This window comes from Wallemia mellicola, assembly GCF_000263375.1.
Source record: "Wallemia mellicola CBS 633.66 unplaced genomic scaffold WALSEscaffold_1, whole genome shotgun sequence".
In the NCBI taxonomy this organism is placed as follows: Eukaryota; Fungi; Basidiomycota; class Wallemiomycetes; order Wallemiales; family Wallemiaceae; genus Wallemia; species Wallemia mellicola.
In genome coordinates this window covers 350,104-368,635 of record NW_006531958.1, presented here as the reverse complement: position 1 = coordinate 368,635, position 18,532 = coordinate 350,104, and the positions used below count along the sequence as shown (strand labels likewise).

Here is an 18,532-nt window from a genome sequence, read left to right as displayed (position 1 = left end):
CCCTTTAACACTACCATACACGAGACTTGGTCAATTGATGTCATTAGGTATCACACCAATTCCAATCGCGAATGTCCAGCCTGGCGATCAACCAGCTTGCGTTTTACATGGCGTTTTAGAAGATAGGAATATGGTACAACTCGTCGTTAACTTTGGTAGTTTAAATCCTCAACAGCTTAGTTCATTAGCTCAGATATTACGAACTTGTTTGTTTACTTCTTTTATGTTATTATTATACTGACAAACACAGGGGTCGCTGAAAATGAACGAAATTCGCAAAATGATAACGATAGTAGTAGCAATCAAAATAAAGATACCAAACCGAATGAATAATTGACAAATATAGATACAGATTGTATTTCGCAAATTGAATGTTGTACAAATAAGATTTTTACGTTATAGCTCAACGCACTTTAGCAGCTTGTTTATTATTTAGTATATTGTTTAAAGTAATCTCTGATCGAATATACCAACGTCATATCTCTCATTACACCATCATGTCAAATAGTGATTATCAAGAAGAATCAGTCGAGAAGAATGCAAGTAAAAGAAAGGTAGATGATTTGATATCTACCGAGTCTATTAAGTTACCGAAGCTTGATCACCCAATAAATCCAGATAATCCAAATGAAATAATGCCATCAACGAATTGGAACTTGAATGAAATAAAGAAACATTACATTCATCAAGATTATCGATGGTCTTCAATCTTTGACGCTGTGCCTTGCAAACCATTCGAACAAGGTTTAGACAAGCCTATCAACCCATTTAGAGTTATTTGTGAATCAATTCTTGCTCAACAGATATCATACAAAGCATCAAAAGCGTGAGATACCCGTTGACAGATGTCATCAATCTGACATTATTGCATAGTGTTTGTTACAAGTTTATACGTTATTTCTACCCACATTTGCCTGAGAAAAGGGAGAAAGATGATCCAGAGGAGTTTCCAACTCCAGAACAAGTTGCTAATACAGAGGTTTCTAGGTTGAGGGTGGGTTTGCGATTCCACTCCAGATGAAAATTAAAACCGTCCAGGAAATAGGGTTCTCTGTTAGAAAGGGAGAATATGGTGAGTTATTAGAGGGTATCTGGCATTTTATAACAGAATACAGCTGTTGGCTTAGCACAAGCTTTCGTGAGGGGTGAAATCACACCAAGAAAGTTAATTGAAGCATCTGATGAGGAGCTCATGGAAATGCTTACAAATATCCGGGGTATAGGACCTTGGACAGTGCATGTAAGTCTTGATAACGCGTCATTACATTCGTTTACAATATAGATGCTGAGTATATTCATGCTTAGGCGTGTTGATATACTACCGCCAGCGGACCTTGGAGTTCAGCTAGGTTTAGTCAAATTTTGGCTTGGCCATGAGCTAAAAGCAGCGAAGAATCACGGTCATATTGATGTATCTGACGAAAAACAGAATGAAATGATAAATCAAAATGACGACATCAGATCAGCTCAACAATCAGTTACAAGTCTAGATTCGAACGGAGCTGTTAAGGCGGTACCTCTACCGAAAGAGGCCCTAGAAATCGGTCTAAAGGAAAGTGTACTAAGGGAGCGTTTAAAGAAGCGTTTAAAGTGCGTTATACCAAGATGTCAACTGACAGACTAACTAATATTTATTCGTGCCATAGGAAGGGAAATATTTACTTGACAGCTAAAGAGTGTGAAGCTTTAACGGCTAATTGGAGACCATGTGAGTGTACATTAGACCATTCACGCGTATATTCACGCGTATATTTTTTTAGATCGCAGTATCGGTGTTTATTGTGAGTGGTGAAGGCAAATATGCACCCACGTATTAACGGAAGAGTAGATATGTGGATAATAAAAGGCGATAAAGAGTAAACGATATTGTAATAATAAATAAATGATTAAATAAAATTTTAGATCGATTTCAACTTCTTTCTTGATTAACTTCTTAGATAGAGACGAGATCAAAAACAAATAAATGTGAGTAGAAAGAAAAAGCCTGGAGTTTACTAAGACAAAAAAGGTCCGCTAAGAAATCACAACAGCGGCCGTCCATCAAACATCCTCACGAATACGTCGGTTCGCAGCAGATATCGTCGCCGATACTTCCAGCAAACCAGCGCAGATCTATACACCCTTCAATTGATTTGAGAAATATCAATTTGGAATCCCACTTTGGCGAATATAGACCAAAACGCACGGCTCCCGCACCTCCTTCACAGGCATCCTCAAATGCCTCAAATACACACACTCTCAAAGATATCGATCTGGGACCGCCATTGTCTACATCATTCTCTACCTTCCAGTCCAGTTCTAGTCTCACGCCTTCGACATCCATCAATCCTTCTCCACGTTCATCCAACGACGATAACGATCAACAAACAGTAAAGTCTCAAAAGTCTAATAGCACGCTTCCACCGCCACCATTAGTGCACCAATCTAGCAGCCCAATGCCTTTAGATAATAGTTTTCATAATGATGATGATGACAGCGGTACACCACCAATTTCTCCTCCTAGACCTCCTATCTTGCAACGTTCTGCTACAGTCGCAGGTAATATAAAACCTAGGGATGGATTTGATAAGGATAAAAAGCGTGGTGTCTTCTCTGGCTTTGCTTCTTCCCTTTCTGATTTACTTCAATTACAAAAGAAGCCAGAAATTTCTACGCCATATGATCCAGTACATCTAACACACGTTGGTTTCAACTCCGATACAGGTGAATTCACCGGTTTACCAAAAGAATGGCAACAATTGTTGCAAGATTCAGGTATTTCAAAACAAGATCAAGAAGCTAATCCTCAAGCTGTTATGGATATTGTTGCTTTCTATCAAGATGCACAAAAAGCTCAGCTTGGTGCTGAGGATTCTCAGGTTTGGAAGAAAATGGGTGGCGTTGCAAATGGTCAGCCAACTGGTCCTGTCGAGAAATCATTTACTGCTAGACCTGCACCACCACCACCAGGTCCACCAGCTAGATATGGTAATCCACGTGCAGCTCCACCACCACCACCGATGAAGAAGAGCATTTCAAACCCTGGGTCAGTTAGAGGAGAGGCTCCTAGACCTGCACCACCTCCACCTAGACCTGCACCTCCACCTCAATTAGATAGATCAGTTTCACATCGTATTCCTCCTAACCCAACGTCAGCATCACGTACCCTTGAAAGAGCCAAATCGCAACAATCGCAACAATCCAAACCAGCTGGTCCTTCTAGTAGTATTGCGACTCCAAATTCATATAATCGCGCTCCACCACCAATTCATAACCCTCAAGTTCAATTAGCTAAGCAACCATCTGCTGCTTCTGCAGCACTTGCTAGAGCAGCCTCTAAAAATAACAAAGTTATACCACAAATACCACCATCACTCCAACCACAATCACAACCACCACAGCAACAATCTCCACAACAAGGTCCTGGACCTGTTCCACGTAGAAGAGAGAATAACAATGTTTCAAAACAGCAATCAGAAGCAGAAATTATTCTCAAATTACAATCAATTTGTACAGACGCTGATCCAACAAAGTTGTACAAGAATCTGGTAAAGATTGGTCAAGGTGCAAGTGGTGGAGTTTATACCGCTTATCAAACAGGAACCAATTTATCAGTTGCAATTAAACAAATGAATTTAGAACAACAACCGAAGAAAGATTTAATTATCAATGAAATTATAGTTATGAAATCATCTAGACATGTTAATATCGTGAACTTCATTGACAGTTTCCTCTTCAAAGGTGATTTATGGGTAGTAATGGAATACATGGAAGGTGGTTCATTAACTGATGTCGTTACTTGTAATATTATGACAGAAGGACAAATTGCAGCAGTTTCAAGAGAAATATTGGAAGGTTTAAGACACTTGCATGATCATGGAGTTATTCATAGAGATATAAAATCTGATAACATATTGTTATCGATGCAAGGTGATGTAAAATTAACAGACTTTGGATTCTGCGCAAGAATTGGTGAAAACGCTATGTATGCTAAGAGAACAACGATGGTCGGTACACCATATTGGATGGCACCTGAAGTCGTTACACGTAAAGAGTATGGAAGTAAAGTTGATGTTTGGTCACTTGGTATTCTTGCCATTGAAATGGTTGAAGGTGAACCACCATACTTGAATGAAAATCCACTTAGAGTGAGTCAAATGTCTTAGTTTCTTGACTGAATATTAACATAAATTTACTAGGCACTATACTTAATTGCTACGAACGGAACACCAAAAATACAAAGTCCAGAGAATTTATCGCCGGTATTTAGAGATTTCTTAGCACGTTGTTTAGAAGTTGATTGTGAAAGGAGGCTGAACGCAGTTGATATGCTTAGACATCCATTCTTGTCTTTAGCTGAACCATTAAGAACGCTTGGACCATTAATTAAAGCCGCAAGGGAACAATCAAAGAAGTAATCTTTATCGGACATTATATCAATTCCTTTCTTTCAAGATTTAATCACAGCTGTACTTTTTGAACACTGGCTTGCACTTAGGACAAGCTACATACCAAAACACGTTTTACGTTTTGCTCATTTACGTTTTTATTTACAAAATTGACATTTATTTTCTTATATTTATTGTTATTGTTCAATATATTTTCTTCCATTGATGTTTGAGAAGATAAAGATAAATGGGAAGCAAGAAGCAAGAAGTAAAAGCAAACAAAGCTTTAATCGACATTGTTTAGAATGATAATAAGAATTAATATGTATTTGTATATCTAATATCAAATCAACCCGATTTGAAGATTAAGAATGCCATGGATGTACCCATGTAGAAGTAAATCTAAAGTTAAGTTTAGTGAGTTATGAATAAAAAAGCATCCGCTTACGAAATGATTAGTCTCTTTTATTGGTATGAATACACGTAGGATTGGAATGAATATTTACTCACCGTGCGTAACGAATGATCCAAAGGATTTACCAACGACGACGTGCCAAGTAGCGCCATGAACTCTATCAAATTCTTTCTTTATGAAGCTCGCTATGTCTTTCTCTACTGTGTACTTCTCCAATGCGTTTGAGCTGTCAAGAGGTGAGCATAGTAGACAAATAGATAAAATAAAGATACGTGATGTCAATAGCAGATTGTTGTAACTCCTGGGACATATCCACATTCTATTAAACTGTCAAACCGTGTATTGATAAAGCTAAGAACGTACTTTGATAACAGCTTTTGGAATCTTTGGCTTGTCGTCTGCGCTATTACCAGTCCTGTAATAATAAATTACTATAATTAAAGCGCTGTAATTTTAAATTTACATTTTCTAATTTCTGTCTTGATTGTCTGATAGTTAGAAATGCCTTACCAGCTAACGTCCAACACATTCCAGTGAAATTATGAACGATTGTGAGAATATATAGAGATTAACATAAAAATATTAGACTAACTTATCATTAGCTGATGTAAATCATCAAGTTTCTATTTTGAAAGCTCTACGGAGGCGGTCGCTGTCACAAGGACAACGTACTGCTATAGACCCAGATTTACCGCCAACAGATCAAGATATACAAAATGATAACATACTAAATCAATACGTGGGTCCTTGTTATATGGCATCTCCATTATAAACTCACCATCTCTTATTATTAGTGGGTTCCGGCATCCGCTCATCCAGAGATATCACAGAATGAATATACTCAATTCGTGCATTCAAATTCACCTCCTCAGCAACATGCAACTAATCTATCTAGGATTAGATCTAATAGCTCACTAGGTTCAACTCTCTCGCGTAGAAAGTCGAAGCTATCAAGACAATACAATCCAACTGAGGATGATGGCGTTGGCGACAATGATATCCTTTCAGTGTCTTCTTCAAAACCTAGCTCTCTGAATTTAGTAAGTTTATACCGCGTTTTCTTTCTAGTTATCTTATTCTTTTAGCTCCAATCACTCACTGAAGAGACAACAAAGGAAATGAATGACGAACATCTTAAAAAAAGTCACTCTTCCTTTCGAGACAAGTTATCAAAATCTTCTAAACAACCTAATAAACTAATTAAACACGTCTCAAAGATACCGTCAGCTGATAATAAATTCAAGACAATCGATAATCAAGTTGTAAATAAACCCAAAAAGCTTAATTCTCCACTTAATTCTCCTTCAATTTCATCACCTCCTCGTTTAGACTTGAAATTCGATACCAATATATTGGATTCACCAATTAAAGATGATGATAGACCTTTATCATCACTCACTAATGATATCTTCGATGCTTACGCGACAGCTGATGAGCGTGCTTCATTCAGTTCAATTTCATCTGCACCTTCATCTTCAGAACATTCCCATCCTTTTGAACACGATTTAGAACGTAAAGAAGATAACGTAATTCACGAAAACGACGATTTACAAGAGAATGACATCCAATTAGAAGACGACGATAGTCAAACTATACATGGATCACCAAATCAAAAGAAAGACAGACTTAGAGTTGTTAATACCACAATCTCACCTTCAAAAGCTAGTTCCAAAAATGATAATTCAATTACTTCATCTGAGGATGACCACACTACACAAGAGGATGATTGTAATGAAACTACTTCTGAAGAGAAATCAGGTTCGATTGAAACTGGTGAGAGTTATGAAACAATCTCAAGTGAAGAAGTTGAAAATGCTTTTTTGATTACTAAATCTTTAAAGAATAGAATTCAACCTCCAACACCAATACCAAGTGATCATGTTGAACCAATTCCCAATACAGTCAAATTGTCAATGGATTTATCTGTTAGCTCACTGATACCAGAATTTCCTTCTGCTACTAAACCAATAAATAATATAACGAAATTGAATACCATTAGTAGTATTAATAACGTTGATCACAAGTTATTCGAACCTTCAAGGCCGGCACCTGAACCTCCAATAATCCATGCGGATTTACCATCTCGTGACACACCCTCACCAACACCTTCGGCAGCTTCTTCTGCATCTAAGAGGAAAGGTTGGAATTGGCTGAAAGAGAAAGAGAAAGCCAGACTTGACCGCACAAACAAGATCAAAGAGGCTAAAGAAGCTAAAGCTAGAGAGAAGATCGAATTGAAGGAGAAAGAGAAGGAGAAAGAAAAGCGTGAACGTGAGGAGAGAATGATCCGTGAGAAGGAAAAAAAGCGTGAAATGGAGGAGAAAGAGAAAGAGAAAGCTGATGCTAAAGCTCAAATGAAAGCTCGTGAGAGAGAAATCAAAGAGAAGGGTAAAAAAGAGCGTGATGAAAAGAGAGAACGTGAATTAAAAGCTGCACGTGAAGAGAAAGAAAAGAAAGAGCGTGAAGAAAAGCAACGTAAAGAACGGGAGCTTGAGAAAAAAGAGCGTGAAGAGCGTGAAAAGAGAGAACAAAAAGAGCGCGAGGAAATGGAAAAGAAAGAGCGAGAAATGAGCAAGAAAGATGCAAAGAAACTTCGCGAAGAGAAAGAGAAGAAAGAGCGCGAAGTTAAGCAAAAAGAAGAAAAGCTCAAGAAAGACTCGAAAGAAGAGAAACTGAGGAGAGAGCGCGAGGAGAAAGAGGGGAGACTCAAAAAGGAGCGTGAAGAGAAAGAGCAAAAACTTAAAGCTACACGCGAAGAGAAAGAACAAAAGCTCAAAGCTGCACGCGAAGAGAAGGAGCTGAAGATAAAGGCTGAGAAAGAAGAAAAAGAGCATAAACTCAGAATTGAGCGCGAAGAAAAGGAACAAAAGCTTAATCTCGAGCGTGAAGAAAAAGAAAATAAGATCAAGGCCGAGCGCGAGGAAAAAGAGATCAAGCTTAGGACTGAACGTGAAAAGGAACAAAAGCTTATTTCTGAACGTGAAGAAGAGTATAAGATTAACATCGAGCGTGAGGAAAATGAAAATAAGCTCAAGGCCGAGCGTGAAGAGGAAGAGTATAAGCTTAACATCGAGCGTGAGGAAAATGAAAATAAGCTCAAGGCAGAGCGTGAAGAAAAAGAAGAAAAGCTCAGACTAGAGCTCGAAGAGCATGAGCGTATGACTAAGAAAATGCTCGAAGATGAAGCCGAGATGCTGAGAAAAGAACTCGAAGAAGAGGAAAGACTCAAGAAAGAGCGCGAAGAGGAAGATGTAAAGTTGAAAAAGGACCTTGAAGAGAAAGAAGAAAAGTCCAAAAAAGATCGCGAAGAAGAGGCAAACATTAAGCGAGACTTAGAGGAGAAAGAAGTGAAGGCCAATAAAGAGCGCGAAGAACAAGAGGAAGAGGAAGAACGTCTTAGATTAGAGCTTGAAGAGAAAGAAGAATTGTTAAGATTGGAACGCGAAGAGAGGGAAGAAAACCTCAAAATCGAACGCGAAGAGAAAGAGCAGCTTAAGAGAGAAACCGAAGAGAAAGGAAATAAAGAACGTGGTGAGAAACCAAAAAAGGGTCCAGAGAAGAAAGATAAAGATAAATCGTTGAAATCTTCCTTCAAATTGAAGAAGTCTGATTCATCAGCATCATCAAAGTTGAGTAAAGAAGCTGCAAAGCAAGCCACCAAAGACAAAGAGCAAGAACGTGCTCGTAATAAAGAGGCTGCAAAAGAACGTAAAGAAGCAGCGAAAATTGCTGCTGCTCAGTCACGTGAAGCTGCTAAGAATGCTCAATCATCTCATATTGGATTTGTTGGTTCACTCTTTGGATCAAAAAAGAAGAGCAGTAGTAGTCTCAAGTCAAGCAAATCTTCCATAAGCAGCCAGTCTTCTAGCAAAGAAAAGAAGAAGAGCAAGGTAAAGGGCAAAAAGGATAAGAAGAATAATGAAGAACAAGTTCAGGAATTGCCTGTTAACAACTTCGATCATCGTTATCCTATTCAAATTGAACGTGCTATTTATCGACTGTAAGGAAGCCTTCTTATTTGAAATCAGCTTACATTATCACAGGAGTCATCTTAAGCTTGCCAACCCACGTAGATCACTTTATGAACAAGTTCTCATTAGTAACTTCATGTTCTGGTATTTATCTATAGTGAACCATCAAAATCAACAACAAGTTGAAGCCAGACAGAGACATGAACAGATAGAGGTTCACACACAGGAATCATATCCAGAAAATGTGGAAAAGCATGATATTGTAAATCTCGAAGCATCTAACCTTCTAACTGGTTCACCTACTCCTCAAAACTCGCCAACACATTCTTCAATACCTGAGTTAGCACCGACCCCGAGCTTATCATCGGATATGATTCTTCCACATGACGAGCCAAGTGATGATGTTATTGAGGAGAAGCATCCACTTGCTATTGCTAATGTTAGTGATGACGAATGGACAGAAGAAACCCTTTCATCACTTATTAGTGAAAATGAAATAGAGGTAGATACCAATGAGCCAGTCTTGCCATCTCAAACAACCTTCAAGGAGGCCATTGAAGAGGTTCCAATGTCTTCATCCACCAGATCATCACCAGGTTCTCCAGAAGATACACAGGACCCAGGAGTAGCGCCTGCTTCAACCTTATCAAAGTCACCTTCTCCACCTAACGTGCTTGGCTCACCAGTAGAATTAGATTACGACATTCCAGTTTCACCAATAACAACATTTGAAGATCAGATTCCAAGACCAAGTGATCCTCAAATTGAGCATCGAGAAGAGAGACAAATGAAGTATGGGAAGAAACAGGAGAAGAGAGAGTCGATTATGATCGAACCACCAGCATCATTACCTGTAATGACTGAAACAGCTCGTCCGGCTACACCACCTCAAAAAAGACGTGTAGAATCGCCAACATCTCCTGCTCCTGCTCCTACTCAACCATCTCCTGTAAATCAAGCGCAGCCGACACCTAGTGCACACCAACTCCTCAACATTGTGAATCAACCGGCTGGCACATCTTCGAAAAGTGGTAGTAGCTCGCCTCTCATGCAGTCCAATCAGCAGTCACGAAGCTCCTCACCTATGCCAAAGAAAAATAGGTTACAGAAAATGGCTAGTACTGGCAGCTTCGACAAATCATCGTATGAAGATCCATTGAAGATGTTAGATAAACCAAGACAGTCGCCTCACTCATTGACTTATTCATCACCTTCGCCAGCTTTACAACCTCCAGTACAAGGACAACGGATTATGCGCACACCTTCACCAGCTCAAATGCAGCAACATCAACAAGCACAACAAATGCATTATGTACAGCATCTACAGGCCCCATTCCAACAATTCTATACAGGCTCGCCTTCACCACCTCCGGTACCTTCTCATTCACCAAGCCCAAGTCCAGGTCCAAGGCCAAGTCCTAGTCCAAGTCCAAGTCCGGTTCAACAGAACCAAGGCTATGGTATGCATGGTTGGGGAGTGTATCAGCAGCAGTCTCAGCACCACCAGCAATTAATGAGACAGCAGGCGTATATGCATCAACAGCAAGCTCAACAACAACAAGAGTTCCAGCAGCAAAGGTATTTGAATGCTATGACTATACAAGAGGTCCGTCGGGGCTCGTGGTCGCCACAACCGATGCCACAACAAGGTTATCAACAACAAATGCAACAACAGCAGCATATGCATCATCAACAGCAGTTGCAGCAACAACAGCATCAGCAACAACAACAACAACAACAAATGCATCAACAACAATTTACTGTGAGTATTTCTGACTATTAGATAGACATCTAATAATGATTTTAGCAACAGCAGCATCAACCATCACCATTTGATAAAAGATACTTCCCAACGCGTTCAAGTTCAACGTCGAACGTACCTACTCAAAACGTCTTGCGTAGACCAAGTCTGCCGCATTTACAAACGATAAATGGACCAATACGAAATGATGAAATCCAAGGAACGATGTCAGCACCAAGTTCACCTGCGTCGACAGGTTTTGTAATTGAAGACGCACCAACGTTGCCAGCGATGACTGGAATATAAATTATTTTAAATTAATTTTGTAGTTAATTGTAATATAAGTTAGTAGGGTACTTTAACTTGAACTTGAACCACCAAGATGTTAGCAACAATTGCACGTCGTCAGGCATTGAAAGATTTAGTTCCACCAAAGATTGCTACACCATCAGCAGTTGTGCGTTTATTTATTTATTTATAATTAGCATTTTTAACCGGTAGCCAGTCTGGTTCAGAAGCTGGCGCTAGAATGAGCTCCGTTATTGACTTTTACAGCAAATTACCAAAAGGTAACGCAACCCAAAAAGCATCAGGAATTAAAGGTAAATACTTTGACGGTCAAAACTCATCACGTACACCTTTACTCGCAACTATTGGTGGATTATTCTTAATCGGATACACACTCGATTGTGAGTTTTTATTATTGACTTTGTTTACTAACTCACACTCCTCTTTTAGACCAACGTAAGTTCTCCCGATGTTGTTTTATTGCTCATACTCACTACACTCATTTTAGTCCACCTCAGTAAGTACTATAGTAAAATCTACAAGCTAGAGCTAACAACACACTTAGAGCACCACAAGAACAACCACCACTAGATTTTATTGGCTTCTTGTCCTTGACGATGAATAGTTTATTTACAAATATTTTACCTTCTACTAACATTATCGATATGCCTGAAATAAATAAATCAATTAATTGCGTGATTTCATACATACAAGTGTTGATAAACTCAAGATAAAGAATGTTGACTTCTCGGTCGAATACCCATTTCAGTTCATAGGCCGGGGTAATTTATCGGAATGACTTTTATCATGATACAACCGAACATCAAACTAATCGAAGTTTTAAAGAATAGTAGCTAGAGAGGTTACAAGTAATTCCGACCATGTGGTTTAGATATTCGGTAAAGGAAAGAACAGACCGATATATCCTTTGGTGGCAATTACAAACAGAGAAGGCTAGAAAATATTAACAGCCTACCATTGAGGTTAATCAGTGATGTCAAATATCGATTCAGATCCTTGAGAAAAGTCTCAGATTATTATTTGTTTCACCTCCACATTACAATACATTGTGGTGCTAGCTTTTGCAAACATGGATTAAAAGAATTGCGGTATTCTGAAAATGTTCTGAAAATAAACGAAATTATCAAAAAGTGCTTAAGCTAAAGGGTGCGTTATGGATAATGCCATTCTACAGAAAGCAAAAAGATTTTGAGATGTCAAGAAGATCTTGACGCTCAACTAGAAGTCTGATCAAGGATTTAGAGATTGTATAATCACAGTCATTTGGCTAATCAGACCATTGTCAAATTCATTTGATAGTCTTGGTATACTATTTGCTTTTATATAAATTTTGAAATGATCACTGTCGAAATTGAATTCGAATTAGATATGCTTATTAAGAAGGGTTATTTATAACTTCAAATCTTAGACAAATTGAGCAAGCTTTATGACAATTATTTTCCAGAGCAACAACTCAGATACCAAGCAGATGCAGATTGTAAATGTACATAAACAGTTTATTATGATCCGGAAGTTGTCGAAAGTAAATTACTACCAGAAAATTGAAAGATAATTAGTTCAATAACCTCATCATCCCTTTGTTCGGATGTAACAGGAGATGGATGAACTGAGTTACACAAAAAAATTAATGAGCCTATTTAATTCGCATATACTTATAGAACATATTGTGTTGCATTTACAAAAATTAATTAATGCTTTATACTCTTCAATGTTGATTATCAAAAAAAAAATTGATTCAATTCTCAAGACTAAAACAGGTCATTACCCAAATGATGATAAAGTGAGGTGAGAAGCAGCCATGAAGTTACTTCGTAACAAACATAAGGTAGGAAATTATCTTAATCAGGGTATTTACAAACAAAATATTAATCTTTAAGCTCCTTCTTGATAATTGCTTCCATCTCATCAAAGTCGGAGGTTTCTACCCTTATGATAGGCTTTTTCAAAGCAACTTCAATATCGTGCATGTCTTGCCAAGATTGACGATCATGTATGAAGTTGACCGCAATACCCTTTCTACCAAATCTACCAGTTCTACCAATCCTATGTAAATAAGTTTCACTATCTGGTTTACCTGTAGCATTCTTTGGCATATCATAATTTATGACCATGTTTACTTGCATAATATCAATACCTCTAGCAATAACATTTGTTGTAATAAGTACCTTAGTTTTACCTTCTCTGAAAGAATCGATCGTTAAATCTCTATCACCAGATTCTTGTTTACCGTGAAGGGAAACGACTGTGTGTCCTTCTGCAGTCATACGACGAGCGATTTCATCCGCAGTATCTCTACGATGAACGAAAATGATTGATTGACCAACAGTCATTAATTCATAAAGTTCAACTAAAACTTGATACTTGTGTTCAACATCCTTGCAATCCATATAGAATTGTTTAATACCTTCAACTGATAATTCTTCTTGCTTTAATCTAATTTCATTAGCACCTGGTGCGAATTTTGCAGCAAAGTTTCTAACGACATCTGGGAAGGTTGCAGAGAATAATAATATTTGGGGTTTTGATGTGATAAGGTTTTTTGCTTTGATTGATTGATCACCCATTGAATGTTGATCAAGCATGTTATCAGCTTCATCGAGAACGAAAATTTTTACTTCTTTAACGTTTATTTGATTTTTTCTTACGGCATCAACAAGTGCACCTGGAGTTGCAACAATAACTTGTGCTTGAACTTTCTCATTCTTAGGAATTGCATCCTTGATAGCGAATGCTGTTTGTACGTTGGTGAATTGACCCATTTGTTGTATGACTGACATAGTTTGTCTAGCAAGCTCTCTAGAAGGTGATAAAACGACAGCTTGTGGGTTAGGTGAAGCGTAATCGATTCTTGAGAGGATAGCCAAAGCGAAAGCAGCTGTTTTACCAGTACCTGATTGTGATTGGGCGATCATGTTACGTGGACTGTTTTATCATTAGTGAGATAACAGCCGTAGAGTCTATTATACTCACGGATTTTGCAATAATAAAGGTAAAGCTCTTTCTTGGATCTTTGAAGGCTTTTGGAACTTCATTGCGTATATACCTTTAAGGAGGTTCTCATGACTATAAAATTAACGCGTTAAATTGTTTCGCTACGCCAAATTGATAACTAACAGTCCGAGCTCTTCGAATGTTTTAGCGGAGTAAAGTGGTGAATTTGGATCAGCTTGTTGATCAGCGAGTGTGACCTGATAAATATAAGTGTATATACTCCACTATGCTGTAATACTCACAGACACCTCCAATTCCTCTTGTTCTGGTTTATCTGCTTTTTGTTGCTCTGTGGATAAGCCAGAAATTCTATCAGCTAGATTATCCGCTGGCTTTGTTGATTCATTAATCCAACCTTCTTCTTGTGACATTTTGTTAGTTGATAATAAAGCCGCCTTCCCTTGTAATTCAACCAAGTGAAGTTTTAAAATGTCACAAGAAGTACAAGTTTCTGATATGACAAGTAAAGATTAGTGAGTGTCTTTTTATATATCCTGCATTTTTTCTAACGATTTCACTCCCAGTTATGCCGATTCTTACAGGTAAGAAGAATTACATTGGCTGATTTATGCATGAAACTTACAATAATTTAAAGTCACTTCGGTATCCATGAGGTCAGTATATGTCTAATTATATAGATACCCTTCTCATACCACTCCAGGAAATGCTCAAAGATACAGTTAGAACTCTTAGTTACAGAAATGCGATTTTCAGCAATAGCGAAGCATTCAAGGATAAAGTTGTTTTAGACGTTGGTGCTGGTACTGGTATTCTCTCCATGTTCGCAGCTAAAGCAGGCGCACGTAAAGTTTACGCCGTGAGCGCCATCTTCTCTTTTGAAGAAACTAGCTTATTATGGGATTTAGATTGATATGTCACAAATTGCAGACCAAGCTAAAGTAATTACACAAGCTAACGGATTTGGTGATAGTCAGTATATCCACTTATCTTCATAGCATTTCTAATTGAAACACGCAGCCATCGTTGTCATCAAGGACAAATTAGAGAACGTAGAATTACCTGAGAAGGTTGACATTATCATTTCTGAATGGATGGGTTACTTCTTGTTAGTGTACCATCTTCTATGATGAGAAACGCTTATAATTTGCTACAGATTATACGAGTCAATGCTTGACACCGTTCTCGATGCTAGAGACAAGTTTTTGAAGCCAGGTGGATTGATCCTTCCTGACAAGGTCACACTTTACATGGCTGCAATCGAAGATGCTGAATATAAGGATGAGAAGATTGGCTGTGAGTTGCTTAATTATATATGATAAGCCAACTAATAAGTGTATACAGTCTGGGATGACGTATATGGATTCGATTACAGCTGTATTAAGGATATTGCTCTCCGTGAGCCATTGGTTGACTGCGTAGACTTAAAGAGCGTTGTCACAAACCCAACACCAATTAAGGTGTGTATTTCTAACGTGTTGATCTCCCTTATTAACATATATCAAGGAAATTGATATCAACACCGTCAAGAAAGAAGATTTACAATTCCAAGCTTCATGGAAACTCGAATGTACACGTGATGATTGTGGGTAGAACATTATTATGTTGATGTGACTAACAAGCTCTAAGATATACACGCATTTTTGGGATGGTTCGACTGTTCATTCCCAACACCAAATGGAAAACCAGTTAGATTTTCAACAGGACCACACGCTAAATACACTCACTGGAAGCAAACTGTATTCTACACAAAGAACACAATAAGCGTATACGAAGGACAACAAATTGAGGGTACGATCAGTGTCAAACCAAATGAGAGAAATCCAAGAGATTTAGATATAGTTATGCATTATGAGACTATAGAAGAGAACAAGCAGGTTGAGACTGTTGAATTCAAGATGTCCTAAATTATTTCATAGATTACATATATTTATTCCGGGTTTTACTTAATAAGATTAGCAGGTGGTTGTGATACATATGTTTTTATATATATATATATACCTACACTACCCATCTAGACAGATATCTCTACGACCTATGACCATTCTCAGCAAAACTTCATCTGACGGACAGAAAATGAGATTTAAGAGCAGGGAAAGAGGGATATATTTATCTAATAGTATATATTTAATAATAATAATAAATTTTATTAAAATATTAAATATTTTACAATTTTTAGTTGCGACTTGAGAAGCATTTTTGACTGACGAGCATCTTGTACTTGAACCAATACGAAATGGCTGACCGTGGTAGGTATTTAATAGAATATAGGGATTCTATATCGTCTAATTGATGAATATATACATCCCTGATTCCCAGACTCGTACTAACAACTCTCCAGGAAGAGGTTTCGGTAGAGGCAGAGGTCGTGGCCCACGCCGTGGCAGACAAACCAAGGACGAAAGCAAGGAATGGGTCCCTGTCACTAAGCTCGGTCGTCTCGTGAAGGCTGGCAAGATAAAGTCTATGGAAGAAATTTACCTCTTCTCCATCCCAGTTAAGGAGTACCAAGTCGTCGACTTCTTCCTTCCAAAATTGAAGGATGAAGTTATGAAGATCACCCCAGTTCAAAAGCAAACCAGAGCTGGTCAACGTACACGTTTCAAGGCTTTCGTTGCTATTGGTGACTCTGACGGCCACGTTGGTTTGGGTGTCAAGTGTGCTAAGGAAGTTGCTACCGCTATCCGTGGTGCTATGATCGCCGCTAAGTTGGCTACTATCCCTGTCAGACGTGGTTACTGGGGTAACGCACTCGCTGAACCACACACCGTTCCATGTAAGGTCTCAGGAAAGTGTGGTTCCGTTATGGCTAGATTGATCCCAGCACCAAGAGGTACTGGTATCGTTGCTGCTCCAGCTTCAAAGCGTATGTTGCAATTGGCTGGTATCCAAGATTGTTACACCCAAACTAAGGGTAACACCGCAACCATGGGTAACTTCATCAAGGCTACCTTCCAAGCTATCTCTGGTACTTACGCTTTCCTCACTCCTGACGTAAGTTTTATTAGCTAGAGTAGAGAAAATTTTACTGACAAACACTTCAGCTCTGGCGTGAAATTGCTCCACCACAACATCCATTCGAAGAGCACTCAGCTCACCTTCAACTCGCTCAAAAGCGTTCAGCATACTAATTGTATTAATGCTTTTTGTACGAGTATGATTGTTCTTTCTATTTCTACTTATTTGTCTTGTGATTTTACTGTGATCATCTAGATAATGTCGAACGAGTTATCTCCACTCGGTATAGCTTTCTCAGGTGCATTAGGCGCTGTAGTTAGTAGTAAGTTGTTATTAATATGTGTCTCCGTCTAAATATCTACTCAGATGGACTTGTTTATCCACTTGATACTTTCAAAACTCGCATTCAAGCTAGAGACGCAAATAACAAAGAAGATTCAGAGGATAACGAAGATGAAGAAGACTCCGAGCTATCTAATGAACTGCAACTTATACCGAAAGACAGTCTTATAAAGGGTGTAATCGATATCTTCAGGAAGGAAGGTATTGCAGCCGCATATGGTGGATTTGGTGCTAGTATGATTAATACATTCTCTCAGCGTGAGTAGTTGTCTTTTATTTCTATTATTTAATATCTCATTTAATTAGAATTCGCATACTTCGTACGGTTACCGCTTATTTGTAGTACCACTCTAACCGGGAATATAGTATTGGTATGGAGCAGTCAGAACTGCTTGGATTAAATCTACTACAAAGAACGGACAACCTGTTTTATTGTCAACTGCCTCGGAGTTGCTCATGTGGGTTGATAATTGGATTATTTATTATTCTAATGCACTCTTAGTGGTGCACTAGCCGGCGATTTAGCTCAAATATTCACAATTCCCGTTAATGTTATAGCTACAAGACAACAATTAGGTAAACAAGATAGTTCATCTGACCAAGATAGCGATTTCGTCTCAGTTGGTAGACAAATTATTAAAGAAGATGGTATAACAGGTTTATGGAGAGGTCTTAAACCATCTTTGGTTCTCTCAGGTGGGTTATTTATTATTATAGTACACAAAATTTTGACGGGAACTCAAGTAAATCCTGCAATTACATATGGCGCATATGAGAAATTAAAATCAGCTGTAATTGGAGGATATATACCACTCCTTTCATCATTGAGTAATGAAGGGAGAATGTCACCATGGGGTAACTTCATACTCGGTGCTTTGTCGAAGACTGCAGCAACTGTCGTGAGTAGATTTATTATCTAAGTTTCATAATTAACAGATAGCTAGGCAACTTATCCATACGTAAGAATGAAATGGTACTTTGTTTATTCTCCACTAATCAAACCACAGATAATGGCAAAAGTTAGAGTAATGGCTGGTGACTCTGTTAATGAGGATAAAACCATAAGATCAGAGCAAGACAAGAAAACTTTGAAGAAAAACGCCGGTGCACTTAAACTTCTATTACAAATCTACAAGAAGAAAGGTATGATTGGGTGGTATAAGGTATGTTTCACTTGTTTGTTATTGATCTACCTTACAATAATCAGGGGATGCATGCACAAATTGTCAAAGCCGTCCTTCAACAAGCACTTTTGTTTGTTTTGAGAGATATCTTTGAGAAATATACCTTAATGGGTGTACTCATTTTACGTGGTTTACAATCATCATAATATATCAAACTATTTCACCATGTGATATGAATTATTTTCAACCAATAACGATTTGTACACAAATTTATCTTTATAAATTATCGATCTTACTACTGAACTAGATGCAAATTTTGGAATAACTGTAATATCTATTTTCAAAGAACATAAAAC

General features: G+C 38.1%; 10 protein-coding genes across 10 annotated transcripts; 8 read left to right on the top strand and 2 right to left on the bottom strand.

Annotated features, from left to right (window-relative positions):
- Positions 1-622: 622 nt before the first annotated feature.
- WALSEDRAFT_30809 (DNA glycosylase) lies at positions 623-1,862 on the top strand (the record flags this gene model as incomplete). The annotated part of the gene is made up of 8 exons (XM_006955811.1): positions 623-826; positions 874-994; positions 1,039-1,072; positions 1,116-1,240; positions 1,283-1,590; positions 1,647-1,708; positions 1,761-1,781; positions 1,829-1,862. The coding sequence occupies exons 1-8, from the start codon at positions 636-638 to the stop codon at positions 1,858-1,860; spliced, it is 894 nt and encodes a 297-aa protein (XP_006955873.1). The 5' UTR covers positions 623-635.
- A 747-nt stretch (positions 1,863-2,609) lies between these two features.
- Positions 2,610-2,915, top strand: WALSEDRAFT_9879 (PBD-domain-containing protein; the record flags this gene model as incomplete). The annotated part of the gene is made up of 1 exon (XM_006955578.1): positions 2,610-2,915. A coding segment is annotated over one exon (306 nt), but the record flags the coding sequence as incomplete, so codon positions are not given.
- Positions 2,916-2,999: 84 nt separating this feature from the next.
- On the top strand, positions 3,000-4,397 carry Ste20p (Pkinase-domain-containing protein; the record flags this gene model as incomplete). Its single annotated transcript, XM_006955590.1, has 2 exons — positions 3,000-4,127; positions 4,179-4,397. The coding sequence occupies 2 exons, from the start codon at positions 3,000-3,002 to the stop codon at positions 4,395-4,397; spliced, it is 1,347 nt and encodes a 448-aa protein (XP_006955652.1).
- A 269-nt stretch (positions 4,398-4,666) lies between these two features.
- On the bottom strand, positions 4,667-5,992 carry WALSEDRAFT_59067 (cytoplasmic dynein light chain 2). Its single transcript, XM_006955810.1, has 6 exons — positions 5,246-5,992; positions 5,146-5,197; positions 5,055-5,101; positions 4,878-5,008; positions 4,816-4,829; positions 4,667-4,769 (listed from the first exon to the last, which is right to left on the bottom strand). Coding segments are annotated over exons 1-6 (300 nt in total). The 5' UTR covers positions 5,248-5,992; the 3' UTR covers positions 4,667-4,715.
- Positions 5,993-6,000: 8 nt separating this feature from the next.
- Positions 6,001-10,823, top strand: WALSEDRAFT_59066 (hypothetical protein). Its single transcript, XM_006955809.1, has 3 exons — positions 6,001-8,782; positions 8,826-10,515; positions 10,561-10,823. The coding sequence occupies exons 1-3, from the start codon at positions 6,696-6,698 to the stop codon at positions 10,798-10,800; spliced, it is 4,017 nt and encodes a 1,338-aa protein (XP_006955871.1). The 5' UTR covers positions 6,001-6,695; the 3' UTR covers positions 10,801-10,823.
- Positions 10,824-10,873: 50 nt separating this feature from the next.
- Positions 10,874-11,408, top strand: WALSEDRAFT_30806 (hydrogen-transporting ATP synthase; the record flags this gene model as incomplete). Its single annotated transcript, XM_006955808.1, has 3 exons — positions 10,874-10,951; positions 11,000-11,190; positions 11,340-11,408. The coding sequence occupies 3 exons, from the start codon at positions 10,877-10,879 to the stop codon at positions 11,371-11,373; spliced, it is 300 nt and encodes a 99-aa protein (XP_006955870.1). The 3' UTR covers positions 11,374-11,408.
- A 1,216-nt stretch (positions 11,409-12,624) lies between these two features.
- Positions 12,625-14,178, bottom strand: WALSEDRAFT_59064 (ATP-dependent RNA helicase DBP5). Its single transcript, XM_006955807.1, has 4 exons — positions 14,037-14,178; positions 13,918-13,991; positions 13,774-13,866; positions 12,625-13,725 (listed from the first exon to the last, which is right to left on the bottom strand). The coding sequence occupies exons 1-4, from the start codon at positions 14,163-14,165 to the stop codon at positions 12,669-12,671; spliced, it is 1,353 nt and encodes a 450-aa protein (XP_006955869.1). The 5' UTR covers positions 14,166-14,178; the 3' UTR covers positions 12,625-12,668.
- A 9-nt stretch (positions 14,179-14,187) lies between these two features.
- Positions 14,188-15,691, top strand: WALSEDRAFT_59063 (S-adenosyl-L-methionine-dependent methyltransferase). Its single transcript, XM_006955806.1, has 10 exons — positions 14,188-14,267; positions 14,319-14,336; positions 14,390-14,408; positions 14,456-14,611; positions 14,661-14,724; positions 14,773-14,860; positions 14,909-15,048; positions 15,097-15,212; positions 15,259-15,337; positions 15,382-15,691. Exons 1-10 carry the CDS (start codon positions 14,224-14,226, stop codon positions 15,657-15,659), a joined length of 1,002 nt encoding a protein of 333 aa, XP_006955868.1. The 5' UTR covers positions 14,188-14,223; the 3' UTR covers positions 15,660-15,691.
- A 297-nt stretch (positions 15,692-15,988) lies between these two features.
- WALSEDRAFT_61866 (40S ribosomal protein S2) lies at positions 15,989-16,883 on the top strand (the record flags this gene model as incomplete). The annotated part of the gene is made up of 3 exons (XM_006955805.1): positions 15,989-16,001; positions 16,094-16,746; positions 16,797-16,883. 3 exons carry the CDS (start codon positions 15,989-15,991, stop codon positions 16,881-16,883), a joined length of 753 nt encoding a protein of 250 aa, XP_006955867.1.
- Positions 16,884-16,968: 85 nt separating this feature from the next.
- WALSEDRAFT_13720 (mitochondrial carrier) lies at positions 16,969-18,382 on the top strand (the record flags this gene model as incomplete). Its single annotated transcript, XM_006955591.1, has 9 exons — positions 16,969-17,032; positions 17,077-17,310; positions 17,359-17,372; positions 17,419-17,510; positions 17,555-17,748; positions 17,797-17,951; positions 17,997-18,011; positions 18,060-18,215; positions 18,260-18,382. 9 exons carry the CDS (start codon positions 16,969-16,971, stop codon positions 18,380-18,382), a joined length of 1,047 nt encoding a protein of 348 aa, XP_006955653.1.
- Between the last annotated feature and the right edge of the window lie 150 nt (positions 18,383-18,532).

Bases quoted from the DNA above. Each gene is read 5' to 3' on its own strand.
- WALSEDRAFT_59067 (XM_006955810.1), bottom strand. The intron at 5,102-5,145 runs GTACGTTCTTAG...ACAGTTTAATAG, and splicing joins TTCCAAAAGCTGTTATCAAA to AATGTGGATATGTCCCAGGA. The intron at 5,009-5,054 runs GTATCTTTATTT...ACCTCTTGACAG, and splicing joins CAATCTGCTATTGACATCAC to CTCAAACGCATTGGAGAAGT.
- WALSEDRAFT_59066 (XM_006955809.1), top strand. From the start codon at position 6,696: ATGGATTTATCTGTTAGCTCACTGATACCAGAATTTCCTTCTGCTACT. The intron at 8,783-8,825 runs GTAAGGAAGCCT...ACATTATCACAG, and splicing joins GAACGTGCTATTTATCGACT to GAGTCATCTTAAGCTTGCCA. The intron at 10,516-10,560 runs GTGAGTATTTCT...TAATGATTTTAG, and splicing joins TGCATCAACAACAATTTACT to CAACAGCAGCATCAACCATC.
- WALSEDRAFT_59064 (XM_006955807.1), bottom strand. From the start codon at position 14,165: ATGTCACAAGAAGAAGGTTGGATTAATGAATCAACAAAGCCAGCGGAT. The intron at 13,867-13,917 runs GTTAGTTATCAA...TTAATTTTATAG, and splicing joins ACATTCGAAGAGCTCGGACT to TCATGAGAACCTCCTTAAAG. The intron at 13,726-13,773 runs GTGAGTATAATA...ATGATAAAACAG, and splicing joins CCTTTATTATTGCAAAATCC to TCCACGTAACATGATCGCCC.
- WALSEDRAFT_59063 (XM_006955806.1), top strand. From the start codon at position 14,224: ATGTCACAAGAAGTACAAGTTTCTGATATGACAAGTAAAGATTA. The intron at 14,861-14,908 runs GTTAGTGTACCA...AATTTGCTACAG, and splicing joins GAATGGATGGGTTACTTCTT to ATTATACGAGTCAATGCTTG. The intron at 15,049-15,096 runs GTGAGTTGCTTA...AAGTGTATACAG, and splicing joins TAAGGATGAGAAGATTGGCT to TCTGGGATGACGTATATGGA.